This window comes from Phascolarctos cinereus, unplaced genomic scaffold (genome assembly GCF_003287225.1).
Source record: "Phascolarctos cinereus isolate Bilbo 61053 unplaced genomic scaffold, phaCin_HiC Scaffold_2;HRSCAF=192, whole genome shotgun sequence".
Classification (NCBI taxonomy): Eukaryota; Metazoa; Chordata; class Mammalia; order Diprotodontia; family Phascolarctidae; genus Phascolarctos; species Phascolarctos cinereus.
In genome coordinates, this window is record NW_027555625.1 from 38,860,736 (window position 1) to 38,881,852 (window position 21,117).

Below are 21,117 nucleotides of genomic sequence, written 5' to 3' on the forward strand. Positions count from 1 at the left end.
AATTCCATGTTTCTTAACTAATAAAAATACATATTAAATGGCAAAGTTTTCACTGATTCCTTACATTCAAAGCATTGCTGTGGACTGTTTTATTATGTGCAGCAAAGTTTCACCTCCAACTGTAAGCTACTATCCACTCCTTTCATTCAAAGCATTTCTTTCTAGTACAAATTTTCTCATGCATATTAAGGCTGTCTTTAAGCCTGAAGGCTTTCCCACATTCATTACACGAATACGGTTTTCCCTTAATATGAACTCTCTTATGTGAATCAAGGTTTCCCTTCCACCTGAAAACTTTCCCGCATTCATTACATTCATAGGGTTTCTCTCCAGTATGAATTCTCTCATGTTGCATAAGGTATGAACTCCGCCTGAAGCCTTTACCACATTCATTACATTTATAAGGTTTCTCTTCGGAATGACTTCTCTGATGTTTCAGAAGACCTGAGCTGAACCTGAAGCCTTTCCCACAGTCAATGCACTCAAAAGGTTTCTCTCCAGAATGAATTAGTTTATGTTCTTTAAGGCCAGAATTGGTGTAGAAGGCTTTTCCACATTCATTACATTCAAAGGGCTTCTTTCCAGTATGAAATATTTTATGCATTTTAAGTTGTCCTTGCTGTGTAAAGTCTTTGCCACATTCGTTACATATGTAGGGTTTCTCTCCACTGTGGATTCTTTTATGTACATAAAAATTTGCCTTAGAGCTGAAGGCTTTCCCACATTCGTTACAATTATAAGGTTTCTCTCCTGTATGAATTCTTTGATGTTCAGTTAGATATTGTTTCCTGCAGTAAGCCTTCCCACATTCATTACATTTAAAGGGCTTTTTCCCAGAATGAATTATCTTGTGTATTTTGAGGTGTCTCTTCTGACTGTAGGCTTTCCCACATTCATTACATTTGTAGGGTTTCTCTCCAGTATGCATTTTTTCATGTTGGCCTAGAGAATGTTTCCGGTTGAAGGCTTTCCCACATTCATTACATTTATAGGGTTTCTCTCCAGTATGAATTCTTTGATGTTCAGTTAGATATTGTTTACTGCAATAGGCTCTCCCACATTCATTACATTCAAAGGGATTCTTTCCAGTATGAGTTATCTTATGAGTTTTAAGGTGTTTCGTCTGACCAAAGGCTTTCCCACATTCATTACATTTGTAGGGTTTTTCTCCAGTATGCATTTTTTCATGTTGGCCTAGGGAGTGTTTACGATTGAAGGCTTCCCCACATTCATTACATTTATAGGGTTTCTCTCCAGTATGAATTCTTTGATGTTCAGTTAAGTATTGTTTGCTGCAATAAGCTTTCCCACATTGATTACATTCAAAAGGCTTCTTTCCAGTATGAATTATATTATGTATTTTAAGGTGCCTCTTCTGACTAAAGGCTATCCCACATTCTTTACATTTATAAGGTTTCTCACCAGTATGAATTCTTTGATGTTCAGTTAAATATTGTTTGCTGCAATAAGTTTTCCCACACTGATTACATTCAAATGGTTTCTCTCCAGGATGAAGTCTTCCAAGTATATTACATTCATGAAGAAAATCTAGGGGGGGAAAGGTGTAAATATTCAATGTTGTCTGTGATGTGAGCAAAAAGGAAAGCAAGACTCCAAAGTAAAAACAAAGAAAACAAAACTAAAGAAAAAGAGGAAACCTGCCCTATTTTAATGTTTTGGGGTTGAAGAATGTGAACACAGAGAAGAAAGACAAGAATGACTGGGAATAAGTAAAAGGCATAAGACTCTTCCAACAGAGTGGGGAATGTAACTTATGAAGAAAGAAACTCCTTACACTTCAAGGAATAATGACGTAATTTCACATGTGCTGATAGGAGAGAGATTATCTGCTAAATGTCAGAAGAGATAAGCAGGATTGGTTAGAGACTTCCTGCTGAAGAGTACCAAGGTGGCCCAGCCATCTGCTGATGACATTAGTTATAGAGAGAATTAATGACTTACCTGTGCACATAATGTGAGAAGTACCAGACATACTCCCAAGACTGGTCAAATAAGATGATTACTACCCAATTCTAATGATCTATATAGGGAAAAATGATACTTCCAACAGGAACCTAGAAAAGATAGCTAGGGATTATGAAGTCCTGGGCAAAAACTACCCAAGAAGGAGTGGTAAGAATGTATGTGCCTATCAGCCATGCTAATGATGGGGTATGGTCCCAAGCAAAGACCTTTGCCCCTTACCCCCAAAAAGAATTTGGGTCCCATTTGACTAAGGGGTTCTCCTTGAATTCTCCTACTTGATCAAGGAGGTCTCTGGCATTCCCCTGAGGCCATAATCCCATCAACTGGCCTTTAATTGTGGCTAAACCCATCTCCCAATTCTGTTACCCTTAACCTAGCCTAGCCCTCCATTGTCTTACCTCCTTATGGCCCCCAGCCACTTCCCACCCTTAATCCTAGCTAGGCTCCATTTTCCCTTGGCCACTTGGTCCAGGTCCTGGGCATTCAGTTACTTCACAGTCACCTCAGCTTACTGGCCACTCCCATCCAGATCCTCCTTAGACCCCTCCCTCCAGTCACCCCAAACTACTTGGCCACTCCTACAGTCTTTCTGTATATAGGGTCCATCTTTTCTCTATTAAGGTGCTCAGATTCTTACAATCTAGCCAATAGCTCACAGGTGCTCAGATTCCTTAAGAGTCCAGCTAATATGGCAGATCTTTAATAAACCTTGTCTTTGGCTGAAAAAAAAAATGTACGTGCCTAGAAACTTAGAACTCTAAAAAGGCTTTAAACTAAAGGGGGAAGATAAGGAAGAAAACAACTTCTATAAATCTAAAAATGTAAATACCATAGAAAGCACCTACAAAACAGCAGGAAAAAAGGAGTAAACATAGGCACTTCACAGAGAGAAAATCCAACAATAAAGTTCACAGCTTTGAATGTCTCTATAAAAATGAATGGAGAGGCAGATCTAAGATGGTGGAGATAAGGCAGTAACTCACTGAGCTCTCCCCAAAACCCCTCCAAATGCCTTTAAATAATGCCATAAAACAATTCCTGGAGTGGCAGAGCTCACAAAAGGACAGGGTGAAATAATTCTCTAGCCCAAGACAACTTAGAAAATGGCATGAAAAGTCGGTCACACCTGGGTGAAGTGGCACAGAGCCCAGCACAGGCTGTGCCAGCACAGCCTGGCCCCAGCAAACCAGGAGCCAGTCTTGGGAGCTACTGAATCAACAGTGGCTGCTTCCAGAGCTCTCAGCCCACAGACAGTAAGAGGATAAAACAACTAATCAGGAGTTTACAGGGGTTTCTTTGCTGGCACTGGGGGCAGGATCCTGGTACTTTGCCTATACTCAGATCTGCATTACAGTACCAAGCGGCAATCCCTGGATGAAAAGGAGCACTAGCACACCAGAGCTTGTAGCCATAGTGATGCACGGACCTTTGTCCTAGTTCCAGGGCAGAAAACAGTACTTGCGGTCACTCACAGACCAGAGCATAGGCCAGAAGAGTAGTAAACACACCTATCCTTAGATCATACCACTCTGGAGTAACTGAAAACTTACAGGTCCCTAGAACTATCTCTAAAAACAGCTGCACAAAACCCCTGAAGCTTGGGACAGTGCACTCTCCATCCTGGAATCAGATCCCCACTTTAACAAAGAGTTAAAAGTCAAGAAATAGGCTGTAAAATGAGCAAACAACAGAAAAAAAATCTGACCATAGAAAGTTACTGTGGTGACAAGGAAAATCAAAACACACACTCAGAAGAAGACAACAAAGTCAAAGCTCCTACATCCAAAGCCTTCGAGAAAAATGTGAATTGGTGTTAGGCCACTGAAGAGCACAAAAAGGATTTTGAAAATCAAGTAGAAGAGTTAAAGGAAAAATTGGGAAAAGAAATGAGAGTGATGCAAGAAAATAATGAAAAACAAGCAACAGCTTGGTAAAAGAAGCACAAAAAAATACTGAAGAAAATGACACCTTAAAAAACAGACTAGGCCAAATGATAAAGAGGTACAAAAAGCCAATGAGGAGAAGAATGCCTTGAAAAGCAGGACTGGCCAAATGGAAAAGGAAGTCTAAAACTTCACTGAAGAAAATAGTTCCTTAAGAATTAAAATTGAGCAAACAGAAGCTAATGACTTTATGAGAAATCAAGAAACAATAAAACAAAACCTAAAGAATTAAAAAATAGAAGACAATGTGAAATATCTCATTGGAAAAACGACTGACCTGGAAAATAAATCCAGGAAAGATAATTTTAAAAATTATTGGACTACCTGAAAGCCATGATTAATAAAAGAGCCTAGACATCCTCTTTCAAGAAATTATCAAGGAAAACTACCCTGATATACTAGAATCAGAGGATAAAATAGAAATGGAAAGAATCCACAGATCTCTTCCTAAAAGAGATCCCAAAATGAAAACTCCCAGAAATATTATAGCCAAATTCTAGAGCTCCCAGGTTAAGGAGAAAATATTGCAAGGAGCCAGAAAGAAACAATTCAAGTATCATGGAGCCAGTCAGGATAACACAAGATTTAACAGCTTCTACCTTAAAGAATCAGAGAGTTTGGAATATGATATTCCAGAGGGCAAAGGAGCTAGGATTACAACCAAGAATCACCTACCCAGAAAACCTGAGTATAATCCTTCAGGGGAAAAATGGATATTCATTGAAATAGAGGACTTTCAAGCATTCTTGATGAAAAGACTAGAGCTGAAAAGAAAATTTCACTTTCAAACATGAGACTCAAGAGTAGCATAAAAAGGTAAATAGGAAAGGGAGAACATAAGGGACTTAATAAGGTTGAACTATTTACATTCCTACATGAGAAAATGATACTTGTAACTCATAAGAACTTTCTCATAATTAGGGCAGTTAGAAGGAGTATATACAGACAGACAGCACATGTGTGAGTCAAATATGAAGGGATGATATCTAAAAAATAAAATTAAGGGATGAGAAAGAGGAATGCACTGGGAGAAAGGGAAAGGGAAAGGTAGAATGGGGAAAGCTATCTTACATAAAAGAGACAAGAAAAAGTGTTTACAGTGGAGGAGAAGATGGGGGAAGTAGGAGCAGGGGGAGTGAGTAAACCTTATTCTCATCAGAATTAGCTCAAAGAGAGAATAACATACAGACTCAATTGGGTATAGAAATCTATCTTACCATACAGGAAACTAAGAAGGAAAGGGGATAAGGGAAGGAGGAGGAAGGTGATAAAAGGGAGGGCAGATTGGCGGAGGCAGTGGTCAGAAACAAAATACTTTTGAGGAGGGACAGGGTGAAAGGAGAAAGAATATAGAATAAACGGGGGGAGGGGCATCATAGGTTGGAGGGATATATAGTTAGCAATAGTAACTGTGAAAAAAATTTTGAAGCAAGTTTCTCTGATAAAGGCCTCCTTTCTCACATATATACATAACTAAGTCGAATTTATAAAAATAAGAACCATTCCCCAACTGATAAATGATTAAAAGATATGAACAGTTTTCAGATGAAGTAATCAACGCTATCTATAGCCATATGAAAAAAATGCTCTAAATCACTACTAATTGGAGAAATACAAACTAAAACAATTCTGAGGTACTACCTCATACCTATTAGATTAGCTAACAGGACAGAAAAGGAAAATGACAAATGTTGGAGGGGTTGTGGGAAAAATGAAACTTTAATGCACTATTGGAGGACTGACGCCAGTGCCTTCACTCAGTCTGTATGCCAAATGCCCATATGCCTTATACGTTATGTAAGAATCGGATTTTCATGGCCAGGAGTTGACAGCAGCACCCTTAATCATTCTCTTTCAATCTATCAGTTTACCCGTGTCAGGCCAAGTGGATTTACAGAGTATATTATCTAATTTTAACTAAATTAACTTTTGCAAGATAGATAAGAGGCTTAAAAAGATTTCTGCAAAGAAACCACAAATTGAAGGCAAGAGTGAAGGTGTGAATACACGTGGCCAACGAGAAAACAGATGAGCTGATATTCCTCCTGTCCAAAGTGCCTCCTCTTCATAAGCCACACCGCAAAGTTAAAAACAACGAGAGTCTAAACAAATCCGCCAAGAAGTTAGCAAAATTTTAAAAGCACAAATTATCAAGATAATTTGAAATATCCATTTACAGTCACTATCATTAACTATGAACTCCCTTGAAATATGAGATGATGAAATATGACCATCACAAGTAGCAAGACAATTAAAAACTAAGCTTTTATTTTGCCAAAAATGATGTAAGTTTATCATTTACAAAAATGTATTTCTGCATACCTAAAGAGCCCTGGAAGCAGAATTTTATAACCTGTGTAATATCTTTCAAACAAAAAGTTTCAGTCAGTCTTGAGACATTTGTTAAAAATATGAAAATACGAAGTCTGAATAATTTACAGTGGCAACTGACTGGCATCCAGGCAGTTCCATGAACAAGACCCTCCATCTCCCCACTCTGGGCATTTTCCCGGGCTGTCCCCCATGCCTGGCATGCTCTCCCTCCTCTGCTCTGACCACTGACCTCTCTGGCCTCCTTTAAGTCTTGACTAAAAGCCTACCTTCTACAGGAAGCCTTCCCCAATCCCTCTTAATTACAATCTTTTTTCTCTGTTAATTATTTCTTATTTATGCTGTATATAGCTTGTATGTACACAGATATATATATGCATATATATGTGAGTGGGTATGTGTATATACATATACACATACATACATACACACATACATATGTAGTCTGTTTGTTTGTTGACTGTCCCATTAAATTGTTAGCTCCTTGAAGGCAGGGATTATCTTTTGCTCCTTGTATTCTTAGGGCTTAGCACAGTGCCTGAAACATAGTAGTGTTAAGAAATGTTCACTGTCTGACTAAATGACATCAGGGAAGATGGAAATTGACTAGCCAATTCTCAACAATAGACCTTTGCAAAAATTGATGAATGAGAAAGAAAAATTGGGTCAACATGCCTCTGTGAGGTATCTTCTTTTTTTGCCACCAATAGCCATTCAATCCAGCGTACAAAATCAACTGGACTTTAGAACTAGATTTTTGTTCAAATTACTTCATCACAAAGGGTTAAACCAGGATTTTCAAAATGAAATGAGGCATAACCATACTGTTCTCATTCTTGAACTTATTAATAATAAATAATTCTCAAAATATTCTTTACTTCACCTCTTATTTTAATTTCTATTTTTGTGTATTTTATAATGGACATATTACTGTGGTATTAATACATTATGAAATTTAAAAATAAATATACATATGTGGGGGAAGAATGCTCAACATTTTTTTAAACTGATAAGGATGCATGATTGAAAAAGTTCAGAGAACACTGCTCAAATGGGAGTGCACCCTTTGGCCTAGAGCTACTGAACACTAACTCGTATGAAGGAACAGGGAACGTGATTATCACAATGGCAAATGACACAAAGCTAGGAGAGACGCCCAACAGACTGAATGACGGAGTCAGGATCCAAAAAACTTTCCTGGGCAAAGAATGCTGGATTCAACCTAGTGACATTAAATTTATTATAGAGAAATATCAAATTCAACACTTGGATCATACATACAAGATGGGGGAGATATAGCCCCCCCCAAAAAAAAGTTCACTGAAATAAAAATTGAAGGGTTCCAAGAGCAAACTGCATCAAGAGTCCAACATGGAAACCCAGATCACTAAGTTGCTTTCAGCTACACGAAAAGGCTTAAGGTCCAGAACAAGTTGGTTTATGGCTCCACTGTACTCCCTGTGGACAAAAACAATCCTGGAACAGTATGTTCGGTTCTGAGGACAATATTTTAGGAAGTCCACTGCTAAGAGACAGCACTGGGGAGCATCCAAAGGAGGTCACCCAGGATGAGGAAGCACCCCAAGATCATGCCCAGTGCCCAGTGAGGATTAGTAAAAAGAGCTGTGGATGCTTAGCTCAGTAGAGAAGCCTCAGGAGATACATGGCAACTGTCTCTAAATACCAGAAGAGCGATGTGTGGATGAAGAATCTGCACCAGCCCGGTCTCCTCTTTCCTTGGGAATGTTCCAAATACAGGACACCTGTCCTTATGTGTCCTTAGGCTGGGGTAAGCTCCCGGACTGCCAATGGGAGGGAAAGACACCATTTTCCTAACTTAAGAGCCAAGAAATGTGAAGAATTTTGAGAGTCATCCAACATGGAATTAAAATCTAAGGAGATGACAGAGATCACTAAGCACGAGCAGAACTCATTGGTGAGGGAGGCTGGCAGACAAACAAGGTCACCAAAGCAACTGACATAAGAGTATGGGGAATCAGAGGAAATATCACAAGATAAAGAATGATCCAAGAAAAGCAGGCACGGTCCTGAATCCAGGCTTTTATCATCTTATACTGAATTAATGGATGAGCCAGGTTACTTCCCCTTCCAATCAACCCTCTACAAAACTAATCTTTATCTTCCTCAAAATATTAATTTCGAAGTATTTCCCTGCTCAAAACCTGTTATTTTCCCCCTCCTGTTGAGTCCCCATGCTACACAATATCAAATGGCTCAGGAAGGCATGCAAAAACCACCCAAAAAAATCACCTTTAACTCCAGGGAGGCCACACTTCTCACTGACCCACCATGCCTTTCTCTTGCAGTCTCCGGGCCAAGAGCACTCCCTTCACAGGCTACCTATTCAAATCCAAAGAGGACCCCGAGACCATGTGCCTGCTTTTGGATAAATCATTTCCTAATTACTCAATTTGATTCAATGAATGTGTATTAAGTGTCTACTCTCTGTAAGGCAGGGTGGAGGCACTCAAGAAACAGTAGGAAAAATAGAAATAGTCCCTAAGCTCAAAAATCTTTCCTTCCACTGTGGGGATACATAAGTACATTTTAAAATGGTTTGAGTGGGGAAAGAATCTTCAAGGGCAGCCAAGTAGGGCAGTGGATAGAACACTGGGCCTGAAATCAGGAAGATCCGAGCTCAAATCCAGCCTCAGCTGTGTGACAGTGGGCAAACCACTTAACCCTGTTTGCCTCAATTTCCTTATCTGTAAAATGAGTTGGAAAGGGAAATGGCAAACCACTCTAGTATCTTTGTCAAGAAAACTCCAAATGGGGTCGCGAAGAGTTGGACACAACTGAAAAATAATTAAACAACAACAAATACCTTAACAGATGAGGGAAGAGATTCAGCTACCTTGGAAGCAAAGACACTTTGGGGCTTTGTGTAAATGGCACCTGAGCTAAAAATTAAAGAAGATAAGGATTCTAAGAGACAGAGATAAGGAGGAAATGTCTACCAGGCAGGAGGTAAATGCATACAGGTGGGAGATGCTGGGCAGTAGGACCATTTGAATAGAAAATTCAAGATGTGGCATAATGTGAAATCAGAATGGAAAAGGAGAAGTCAGATTATGGAGGTCTTTAAAAGCCAGGTGAGAAAACTATGTTTTACCCTTAAAGGAACCAGAACCAACCAGAGGCCTTTGAACAGGGGAGTGCCATGTTTAACCCTGTGCCGTCAGATCACTGCTGCAGTAGGTGCAGCATGGACTGAAAGGGGGAAGGGCAGAGGGCCAATGACGCAGAATGTTCTTCTAGTGCCTGAAGGGATCAAGGCCTCCTAAGTGGAGGCAAGGGAAGTCATGGAGACAGAACTGACAAGGCTTGGCAGCTCACTGACTGCAGGGCAAACAGAGAAAAAGGGTCAGGTGTGGCACTGATATTACAAATCTAGTCCAATGCTGAAAAGTGTGGCAGTGCCCTCGACAGAAACAGGGAAATTCAGATAATAGGTGTGCTTATACAGAAAGGTGGTAAGTTCCATTTTGGACATACTGACCAGAGAGGCGGATGACACAACCGGCAGGCAGAGGCAGATGCCTAGGGGACTGGAGTGGAGAAGAGATATCAAAATTGGAAACATGGATCTGGGAGCCATCTACACAGATAAATCCATCAATAAACACTTAAGTGCCTACTCTGCGCCAGGCACTGTGTGTGCTAAGCTGCATGATTTTAAATAAATAAGTGAATCAATGAGAGCTGATGAAATCACCAAGGTAGAGAGTGTAGAGAGAGAGAGAGAAGAGAAAGGACAAGCAAAGCCTGAACACTGGAGGAGCTCTCTGAAGGACAGAGAGGAATGAAGTTCTTGGAGGGACACACAAAACGGGTGAGCAAGGGTTGGGGAGACAAAGGAGATTAAAAAGACAGAGATGAGACAGTTCTATATGTAGAAGGGAAATTGAGATAATAAATCAAGAAAGGAAATCACAGCGTCTCACATATGGAAGTGATGCAACAACACCTTTGAGCCCTGCTCATTCCTGAGAAAGGGCCTCCCCCAAAACAAGACAGAAGGGCAGTCATCTAGCCATCACCTGGAGCCCTCAAATGAGGGGTAGCCTGATTACCAGTAACAGCAAGCTAGTGCGCTCTCAGATACCTGATCAGTAGGAAACTTTTCCTTACGTCAGGCCAAATCTTGTACCTAACCAAGTCTGTGCTCCACAACGTCGCTGACCAGTGGTCAACTAGAATGTTTGAAGGACTCCATTAGGGGAGAAACCACCATCTCTTGACTCAGTCCAGTGCACCGCTTACAGGAAACTTAATTAATGGAAGTGGTCCCTCCAACAAAACAAAAGGTGTTTCTTTGCAATGCCCATTCTCCATTCCATGCTCTTTTCCCTCTGGGGCCAAGGAGAATGAGTTTGATCCCCCTTCCACAGGATGGCCCTTCAAATATTTGGAGGCAGTTATCATACGCCCTACAAAGTCTTCTCTGCTTTGGGTGAGACAAACCCAGTTCGTTCTGCCAATCCTGTCGACATTTAGGTCTCCCACTCCCAATTATGCTCCCACTCCTTTAATTTGTTCCTAATTTGTAGAAGCCACACCCAGGTCACCAGACATGGTCTGACAAGAGGAAATTTAGAAGGGGATTATCACAGTCCCACAGCTGGACAGGTCCCCAGAAGCTCCAACTGGTAGCCAACCAAAAGTTCCCCCTACTAACAAATGTCATTGAGTGTCAGCCAAAGTTATGAAAGAGAGTAATACCAGAAAAAAATATCCTTTCATTTTAGATAGAGGTAAGAGAAGCATCATGGTATAGAGGGTGGGTTCTGCACTCTGAAAGACAAAGGTGAGGTTTGAGCCCATCCTGCCACTATTAGTCTGGTGACCATGGGCAAACAGAAACCTCAATGAGCCTCCCTCATTCTCTTCATCTATAAAATGGGATAATAATTTTTATTACCCACCTCGAAGGTTAAAAAAGCATTTGGTAAGTCATAAAGTGCCATTAGTTTGAAAATCAGTATTAAGAAAGTCTGTGGTAACTGTTGGAATCCTAGCCACTGCCCCCAGCCCCAATCTCCCAACTTCCTCATATGCCTCACTAAGACAGCAGGTGTGTACATGACCTCAACCACATCCACCTAGGTTTAGACATACCACAAGAACCAGCCAATAAGAAAGCAGCACAAACAGGATACTGAGGGGGATCCTGGCCACCAACTCACAGAAGGTACTTTCTCTAAATGGATGCCTGCGCAGTAATAGCAAAAGCTGTCCTTTAGGTGAGCTTATGATGTAGAGAGGCTTATTACAGCATCATTATCATACATTAAATCCTCCTGGGTGGGCTTTTCTGCATGCATTCTGGGTAGCCACATGCACAATTCCACCAAGGCTAGGAGCCCTCCCCATATTAGCAAACCCTTCCTGTATTTTAAAATTCATATATTCTGTTATGCTAATAGCATCATTCGCTCCATAAAAATCCCTGTCTTGCCTTACTAGACTGCTGCTTCCTTTAAGGAGCCTAGCCCACTGGGAGCACAATCCTCAATAAATGCCTTTGCCTGGTTTGGAGGTGGTCTGAGTCTGTGATTTCTTTTGAGACAACCCTACAACAGACCTTGCTACCCCAAGAGTAACCTTAATAATTATTTTCTATAAAGCAGAGGGAAGAAAGGGCAGACTTCAGCATTTTAAGGAAAGAAGCTGGAGGAAATGAAGAGTGAGAATCATTAGTCTGCAGGATTTGGGCAAAGAACAGAGATGAAGTGGAAGGCAGACAAAACAGGTACTAGGGGCAACCGATGGGCTTGAGCTTCTCCATATAGGTGAGACTCATCTACATCTGAGAGAGAAGGAAAGGACTGTTTCAAGAGGGAGACATTAAGGGGGACAAAATTATCACAAGAAAAGGCAGGAAAAGATGAGATCTAGAGAACAGGCATCAGAAAAAAGCCGCTGCTCCCAATCACACCCACATTTCTGGTTTCTTATCCCCCCACTCACCTACAAAAATGCTTCCTGGGACTTTTCCATCTGGCAACTCCAGTGATTGTCTTCTCTCCAACTGGGAGATCACAGCTGCTTTGGATTCGGTAAGTCCTGCTCATGGGGAAATGATTGGAAAAGGACAAAGAACAGAGAGACATCTGAGAAGTCAATCTTATTCTTCCTCTTTCATTTTAAAGAAGAGATGCATCAAGCAAGGACCTTGGAAGGATGCTCAGGGTCATGTTCCCATCAAGCATGAGGGGAATGAATGATGGGGTTTCATTTGGGTTCTAAGAAAATACATTCATTTAATACACTCCCTGCCAGGAGGCTAGGAACTTTTCAAGGGGCTATATTAGAACTTGGGTGCAGAATCTATAACCAGGACAAACAGCAGGTAGGCAAGTTGTGGCCATTTCCAAATGTACAAAGCAAACGCCCTTCATCTGGAAAAAGTGAGTAGAAATACTATGTCTCTTCACACCAAAGGAGTTAGGAATCTTTCCACATTACACACACTCACACGAGTATCCCTGCACACCAAGTCAAAACAAAGCACTTGCAAAACCCCACAACTTTTAGGAAATGAGAATGCAAAGACACCTCCAATGGCCCAATGATTCAGGAGAGAAAAGCCATCCTTACCCAGGGACACAAAGTTCTCATAGTTCTCCAGCATCACGTCCCTGAACAGGTCCTTCTGAGAAGGTTCCAACAGCCCCCATTCCTCCTGGGTGAAGTCCACAGCCACGTCTTGGAATGTTAGTGATTTCTGAAAGGTCAGAAAATGTTCCTGTTCCCCCAGGGGCCAGCCCTCACACGGCACAGGAGAGAAGTATAAAGCCAGCAGGCCCACAGAGAGCCTGGTGGTGAGGGCCTACAGTGCTCCCCATCAAGGACTGATGTGTGGAAAATCTACTGACCATGTCCCTTGCTCTAGACCAGTCACTTCATGCATTATAAATAACTGCTGTTCCAGGGTCAGCCTTACAAATCATTTCCCACACAACCCTAAGCAAAGCATGCGTTTCACTCTTTAATTATCACATAGCTTTCTATATTATATTCATCACATCCGTCACTCTCTACTGCTGATCACTCTGAAGGCAGGCCACAAGTGGAATAAATGAGGGAAAAAATCTTTCTCTCTCTCTCTCTCTCTCTCTTTCTCTTTCATCTTTCTCTCCCTTCCCCTCCCTCTTTCTCTTTCTTCCTTTTTCCCTCTCTCCCTCTCTCTCTCTCCCCTTTTTTCTCTCTTCCTCCCCCTCTCTCTCTCCTTCCCTCCCTCCCTTCTCTCCCTCCTTTTTTCTCCCCACGTTCTCCTCTCTTCTTTGAGGTGGGTAATAAAAATTATTATCCCATTTTATAGATGAAGAGACTGAGGGAGGCTCATTGAGGTTTCTGTTTGCCCACGGTCACTTGACTAATAGTGGCACGATGGACTCAGACCTCACCTTTGTCTTTCAGAGTCTAGAACCCACTCCCTATACCATGATGCTTCTCTTACCTCTACCTAAAATTAAAGGATATTTTTTATCTAGTATTATCTTCTTTCATAACTTTGGCTGACCCTCAATGACATTTCTTGGTAGAGGGAACTGTTGGTTGGCTACTGCTTGGAGCAACTAGGGACTTGTCCAGCTCTGGGGCTGTGATAGTCCCCTTCTAACTTTCCTCTTGTCAGTCCATATCTGGTGACTTGGATGTGGTTTCCACAAATTAGGAACAAATTAGAGGAGTGGGAACATAATTGGGTGAGAGACCTAAATGTTAAGATGATTGGCAGAATGAACTGGGTTTGTCTCACCCAAAGGAGAGAAGATGGTATATGATAACTGCTTCCAAATATCTGAAGGGCCATCCTGTGGAAGGGGGATCAAACTCATTCTCCTTGGCCCCAGAGGGAAAAGAGCATGGAATAGAGAATGGGCATTGCAAAGAAACACTTTTTGTTTTGATGGAGGGTTATTTTTTCTCTTTATTTTTTTCTGAATTTGATACAAAGGGACGGATGCTGGGTATGAAGAAGGGGAGTAAATTGAAGGTGATATAAAAAATAAATCAATAAAAACCAGGATAAAAAAAGAAGGATTTTCTTGGCAAAGATACTGGAGTGGTTTGCCGTTTCCTTCTCCAGCTCATGTTATGGATGAGGAGACTGAGGCAAACAAGATTAAGTGATTTGCCCATATATATAAGTATAAAGAATATATCATATATATTATGGGGTAGCTAGGTGACACAGTGGATAGAATGCTGGGCCTAGTCAGGAAGATTCATCTTTCTGAGTTCAAATCTGACCTCAGACACCTACTAGGTATAAAACCTTGGGCAAGTCACTTCATCCAGTTTGCCTCAGTTTCCTCATCTGTAAAATGAGCTGGAGAAGGAAATGGCAAACCATTCCAATATCTTTGCCAAGAATACCCCAAATGGGGTCATAAAGAGCCAAACATGACTGAAACACTCAACAAAAATATAATAAAATATAGATACAAATATGCTCATATCTATGTTTATATTACATATATGTGTAAAAACCTAAGCATAAGAATTCTGGCTTAAGTTTGCTTGCTTCACAGCATTTTGTTTGGTAAGGAGCAAACAGTATGCTCAAAGAATGATTGGGAGGAAGGAGAGAGAGAGGGAAGGCTGCTGGCAGGTGGGACCAGTCTCAGAAGACTGCATACCATGGCTCAAGAGGAAGAGAATATGGGCAGATGTTGGGGCATCCAGGTTGGAGCCCAAGGTGTACTGGTGAGCTTGAGAAAGAAGCATCAGCTCTGGGTATCAGATAAGTCCTGTATCACATTAGGTGGCTGGACCACACGGTCTAAAGATAACTCTCAACCCCAACAATACAAGAGCTCCAGCAGCTGTATGATGAACATAAGGACAAGCAGTGTCTTCTAGGAAATTACAACTGATACTCACGTCCCCGGATGTGACTTGGTTTAGAAGTGGAGGAAAAGAGAAAGAAGATTCCATACTTTTAGGAATAAGATGGCATTTTGGAGGAGAAAAGAAAAATAAATAACTTACCTGGGACCCGGCTATGAGGATCCCAGAAGTCATTCTCACCTCCACCTGGAGTGTCACTTCTCAGCCAGAGTCCTGAAAAGACAGAACTGGGAAAGTAAAAAGAAATTACCCAGAAGACCAATTCTGCCCTGCAGCGCCCAAACTTCCCAGGATAGAATCGTCTCCACGCTATCTGGGTGCAAGCGCCTTGGTTCTAACGGGCCCATCTTTTCTAGGGCCATGGACATCAGTGTCTTGGACCCTGATGCTCTCCCTCTGCTCCTGGCAAGTTTTAAAGGACAGGGGGACAATAAGGCAAAGTAGAAGACCTGGCTGAATTCCCAGAACTTCCCCCAAGGTGCCGCTGCATGACATTGAGTATATAACCCAAGCTCTCTATGTAACCCAATCATCCAGTCATTCAATTACTGACAGGATATGTAAAGGAGCCATTTACGGAAGTCTTTGCAGACAACTCTCGCCTGGACAAGAAAAGAAATAATGAAAATGGCTAACAGCGAGTCATAATAGCAGAGGAGTACGAAGATGGCTAGAAAGCACCTCACTAACTTTGATAAGTTCAAATAGGAGAAATTCCCTCCTGAAAGAATGTGCAGTTGGGACTGGTGAGCTTTCCACAAGCTTTGAAAGGCTCAATTACCACAGACCAAAGTCTAGGGAACTGACACCAGTATTTTAACACCAACAGTCACTTGCTGATAGACAAGCAATTGAAGGATACCAACAGTTTCCAAAAGAAGTACAAACCATGTTTGACCATGTCAAAACACGTTCTACTCAGCATCAGAGAAATGCATATTATATAGAGCAACCCTGGGATTCCATTCCACACCATGACAAATGCCAAAGATGGGAAAATGTGGGAAGTCAATAGAGATGCAGCTGCAGAAAGAGAAACCAACGTGAGACCATGCAGTAATCAGAAGTGGTCTAACCATTCCAGATTTCAATGTGCAATTATACAAGAAGAGTAACTCAACTCTCCATCCTATGACCAAGAAATCCATATACAAGGCACATCTACTCTAGTATATAATGCAGGAAGTCCAAGATGGAAACAAAGGTCCAATATCTGCAAAAATTTTCATGATAGCACTCTTTGTAATGCCAAAGGGCTGGAAAATAAAGGGGTACCCATGCATAGGGGAAGGGCCAAAAAAACCATGAACTGAATGAATTAATGGAATATTATTGCACAATAATTTTTAAAATAGCTAGTATTTATATACCACTTTGAAGTTTGCAAACCACTTTGCATATTTCTTCATTTGATGCTCACAACAATCTTGGGAGGTAGCTATTATTACTCCCATTTTACAGATGAGAAAACTGAGACTACGACAACAGCCAGTGGATAGAGGATCAGACATGGAGACAAGAAGACCTGAGTTTGAAACTTGCCTCATGCACTTCACCAACTATGTGACCCTGGGCTTACCATCTCTGCGCCTCAGCTGGCTAATCCGTCAAGAAAATGAACTTCGGAAGGCTTAAGAACTCTGATCACTGTAATAACCAACTATTATTCCTGAGAATCAATGATGAAGCACCTGAAAGAGGTGTGGATGGAGGCAAGGTGGAGCATGAGACCTAAATGTAGGTGAGTTTGTTGTGTTATCTGTTGGAATGATTTTGTTTTTCTCGTTTTTTAATCTTGGAGAAGGAGGTTTAAGGGCAGAAGCGTACTAGCATTAAGGTTGTTTAAAAAAAAAGTGAAGTTATTTTTTTTTCAATGTACAAAAGAAAAGAAAGACCAGGAGAAAATACAGATAAACAAGACAGCTTTGAAAAGTGACATGTTAGAATTTGGATCTAAAAAAAAAATTCATGAATGTTGGAAATAAATTAAAAAATTAAAGCGTTTAAGTCACATGTTGAATGTACTATATAACGAAGCAAACCATATAATAGAGATTTATGAGTTCAGCACAATCCTTATTTTATTCTCCTTTGTATGTGGAAACGCTGATTGTGTGTGTGTGGTGTTGTGTTCAGAATTTTCAAAAAGACAAAAACTGTAAATCAAGCCTTGCAGAAATAGGATGTACAGCCACCCTTCACACCACACACAAGAAAAAGAAATTAAAGAAGAGGTGGAGGAGAGGCGTTTCCCAGCGATGGCTCAGGAAACAAATGTTTTTCTGTTGACTCTTCGCTGATGTCTTTTGTATCTACATCCCCTTCATTTCCCAATAAATCCCTCCCCCACCCCCAGCAATCCCAACACTAGGCATCTGCTTCTCCTTGTCTGGCTGATCACCTCCTGATCTGCCCCCCATCTCATCCTAGAGGCCAGGCACTTCTCCCCCAGCTTTCTGCCTAGTCCAATGCCCTGCCTGTCTTCCCTTGGACTGTGAGCTCCTCAGCAGCCCAGCAGCCGGCTGGCCCCACAAATCTCCAGGCCCAGCATCGGAAGCCCCAGAACAGGGTCCACTCATCACCCCCCCCAAGGCTCCCTCTGGAACTGACCTTTGGCCTCTCCTCCTCCAAAACTCAGCTCAAACACCACCTTCTCTCCACCTGATCCTCAGTTTCGAGTGCCCTTCGCCCCATTACATTGTATTTATTCTGTATACATCGTGTATTTATGTATGCAAGTATTATGTCCCTCCCCTTAGAGCCTGGGCTTGGAGCCTGTGGCCTGAGTTTAGCCACTTTCCAATTGTGTGAGGCAGTAGATTGAGTGCCAGGCCTGGAGTCAGGAGGACTCATCTTCCTGAGTTCAAATCTGCTCTCAGACACTTCCTAGCTGTGTGACCCTGGGCAAGTCACTTAACCCTGTCTGCCTCAGTTTTCTCATCTGTCAAATGAGCTGGAGAAGGAAACGAGTATCATTGCCAAGAAAACCCCAAATGGGGCCACAGAGTCGGGCATGACTGAACAACAGGAAGAACAAGCTTGTAACCTGGGACAAGTCACTTAACCTCTGCCTGCCTCAGTTTATTCAATTGTGAAACAGGGGTGACAATAACAGCACCTACACCTGGAGGCTGTTGTGAGAATCAAATGAGACAATATTTGTAAAGTGCTTAGAGTGGTGCCTGGTATACAGAAGGCACTACATAAATGCTTGTTTCTTCCTAAAACAAAGGAAATCTCTGAGCAGCAGACCCCCAAAGGCTTGGTTTTACTCCATGCCCCCGGGGTCTCTCTTGGTTCCTGGCCAGAATCAACTTGGGATGTCATGAACAGGAAGAGCCCCCGGCCCCTCACTCCCTCACTCCCCACCCACTCAGAGATTCACAGACCTCCAACCCCATCTCCACACTCCGTGCCTTTGTTCAGGCTGTGCCCCTTGCCTGGCGTGCCCTCCCTCCTCATCTCCGCCCCCTGGCTTTGGAAGGAAGCTGAACTTCCAGGGCCCAACCCCCCATAGGAGGGGAGTGACGGGGGCAGGATCTGCTCTTTCCACTGCACCATCCGACCCCTCCCCACTCCATTGACAGAAGAAGAATCTGAGGAAGGGGCCTGCCTCCCCCTTTGCACCACCACCCCGCCCCTGCAGCAGGCGGGGCTGAGGCCGGACGCCCCCACCCCACTCCACACACCGGCGCACACTCGAGACACTCACTCACCTGCGGCTCTGCAGGCGTAAAGCAGAGCCAACACCGGAAGAGCAAGAAACCTCCACGGGCTGGTCCACGGTGAGCTCTGAACTACAATTCCCAAGATCCATCGGGAACCGGATGTGGTGGGAATGACCAGCAGAGGCTTCCCCCGCCCGGGATGGATTCTGGGAGTCGGAGTCTCATCCTAAGACTATACCGCAGCCCGAAGGATTGTGGGAAATGTAGTCTACCTTTTTAATAAAGCGTTTTTAATATTTTTATTTTTAAATTAAATGTTATATTTTTTAATAAATAGAAATCGCCTTTCTCGCTCTTCTACCACTTACCCCAACTGAAGTAAAAGAAAAAGAAAAAATCCTTGTAAGAAATATGTAGGTTATATTAAAGTAAAACAAATTCCCTTTGTTGGCCTTATGCAAAAAACAGTCTCCAAAAATGTATGTGTGTATGTGCACACATAAAATAAGCTATAAACAGGATAAATAGGAAATGATTGAGAGAGAAGGCACTGTAATTGAGAGGGGCTGGAGAAGGATTCCTTGTAGAAGGTGCCATGTTACCAAGTATGTACATATGCATGTATTCTGTTAGTATATATACAGACACGTGCATACGCACATAGATGCACATAGACACACATACATGCATGTTTGGACAGATAGGTGGTACAGTGGATAGAGCCCTGGGCCTGGAGTCAGGAAGACTCATCCCCCCCCCCCCGCCCCGAGTTCAAATTTGGCCGCAAACATTTACCAACTCTGTGACCCTGGACAAGTCACTTAACCCTGTTAGCCTCAGTTTCCTCATCTGTAAAAGGAGCTGGAGAAGGAAATGGCAAAACCACTCCAGCATCTCCGCCAAGAAAACCCCAAATGGGGTCGCAAAGACTCAGACATGACTGCACAACAACACGTATGTGTGCATAAGCAAATATTCACATACACATAAACACACATGCGAGTATTTCTGTGGCTACATGCATACATCTGCTGTACTCATCTACAGGATACATGCATGTGGGCATGTATGTTTGATATATGTACGTATGTAGTCGGTGGTTTTAATAGCTTAAAACTGCACTAAGACTTTTGGGATACCCCGCACAAGCCTTCAAAATGTGTGTTTTGTGACTGGAATGGGGGCTTGGCTGAGCACGCCGGGAGCACCTGCCCTGGAGGCTCCTTTGCCTTCTGACCACTCAAGTGGGTGTAATCTTCTTTGATTGGTTTCTTTCTGGTTTATCCTCTTTCCTGCTGAGTCCAGAGGGTTAAGAGTTCAGTTCACCCACAGGAGCCAAGAACTGAACTGTCGAAAGGGGAAGGACATCCCTGCCCTTCCTCTTTTACTTGATTCTGAAAAATGGGTTTGGGAGTGTTTGTGTTATGCGAGTTTGTCCTCAGTTTTTAGGTGCTTAAGGGTGCTCCCCTCCCCCCATCCCCATCCTCTCCACCCAGCCCCCAACACTGCTCAGGGCCCAGGAACTGGAGCCAATGTCATCCTTGGAGCTGGGATTGCACGCTAGACGGTGCAGTCAGCCAACCTGGAAAAGCCGAGGAGCCTGGGACTCGAGGCCAGAGGGGCTTTGGACTTGAAATGGGGACTGTGAGCTCTGTAGAAACTGAGCTAGCCTGTGAACCTAATAATCCCTTTCCCCTCTGCAGAGTCTAAGGCGCAAAGGAAGGGGATTATGCCTCCCATATTGGGAGCATGCCTACCTATTTATTATTATAAATCTAACGTGAATATTCCTTTGTAAACGGCAGTCTGACTTAGTTGCTAATTAGAACTGGGGTGGAGGACACTATGCCCAATACTTGAGGAAACCTCATCAGAACCACTTGCAGAGAACCTAGACCCTCCCAATTCCTTTTAAGAGGACCACCGAACTCTGGGGGGAGTGTTCAAATGGAACATAACCTAGTCTTCGGGGGTCAGTATCGAGCAATATTGATGTTACGGTAGACATTGTTCTCCCGTTTACTTCACTCTGCATCAGTTGATACAAGTCTTCTCATATCTCTTTGAAGGCATCTGTTTGCTTATTTCTTACAGCACAATAGTATTCCATCACATTCATGTACCACAACTCATTCCCATTCTTTGCCGCAACAAAAAGATGTTACAAATGTGTTTGTACATATAAAACCTTTTCATCTTTCTCTGATTATCTTTTGGCTATTGGCCTAGCGATGGCATCACTGAATCAAGGGGCATGCACTGTTCAGTAACTTCTTCTGTAGAATTCCAAATTTCTTTTCGTAATGGTTGGA

At 42.4% G+C, this 21,117-nt stretch overlaps 1 protein-coding gene across 1 annotated transcript; it reads right to left on the reverse strand.

Moving 5' to 3' along the window:
* Positions 1-46: 46 nt before the first annotated feature.
* On the reverse strand, positions 47-18,938 carry LOC110202928 (uncharacterized). Its single transcript, XM_020979296.2, has 5 exons — positions 18,854-18,938; positions 15,279-15,350; positions 12,882-13,008; positions 12,252-12,347; positions 47-1,548 (listed from the first exon to the last, which is right to left on the reverse strand). Exons 2-5 carry the CDS (start codon positions 15,309-15,311, stop codon positions 143-145), a joined length of 1,662 nt encoding a protein of 553 aa, XP_020834955.1. The 5' UTR covers positions 15,312-15,350; positions 18,854-18,938; the 3' UTR covers positions 47-142.
* Positions 18,939-21,117: the final 2,179 nt, after the last annotated feature.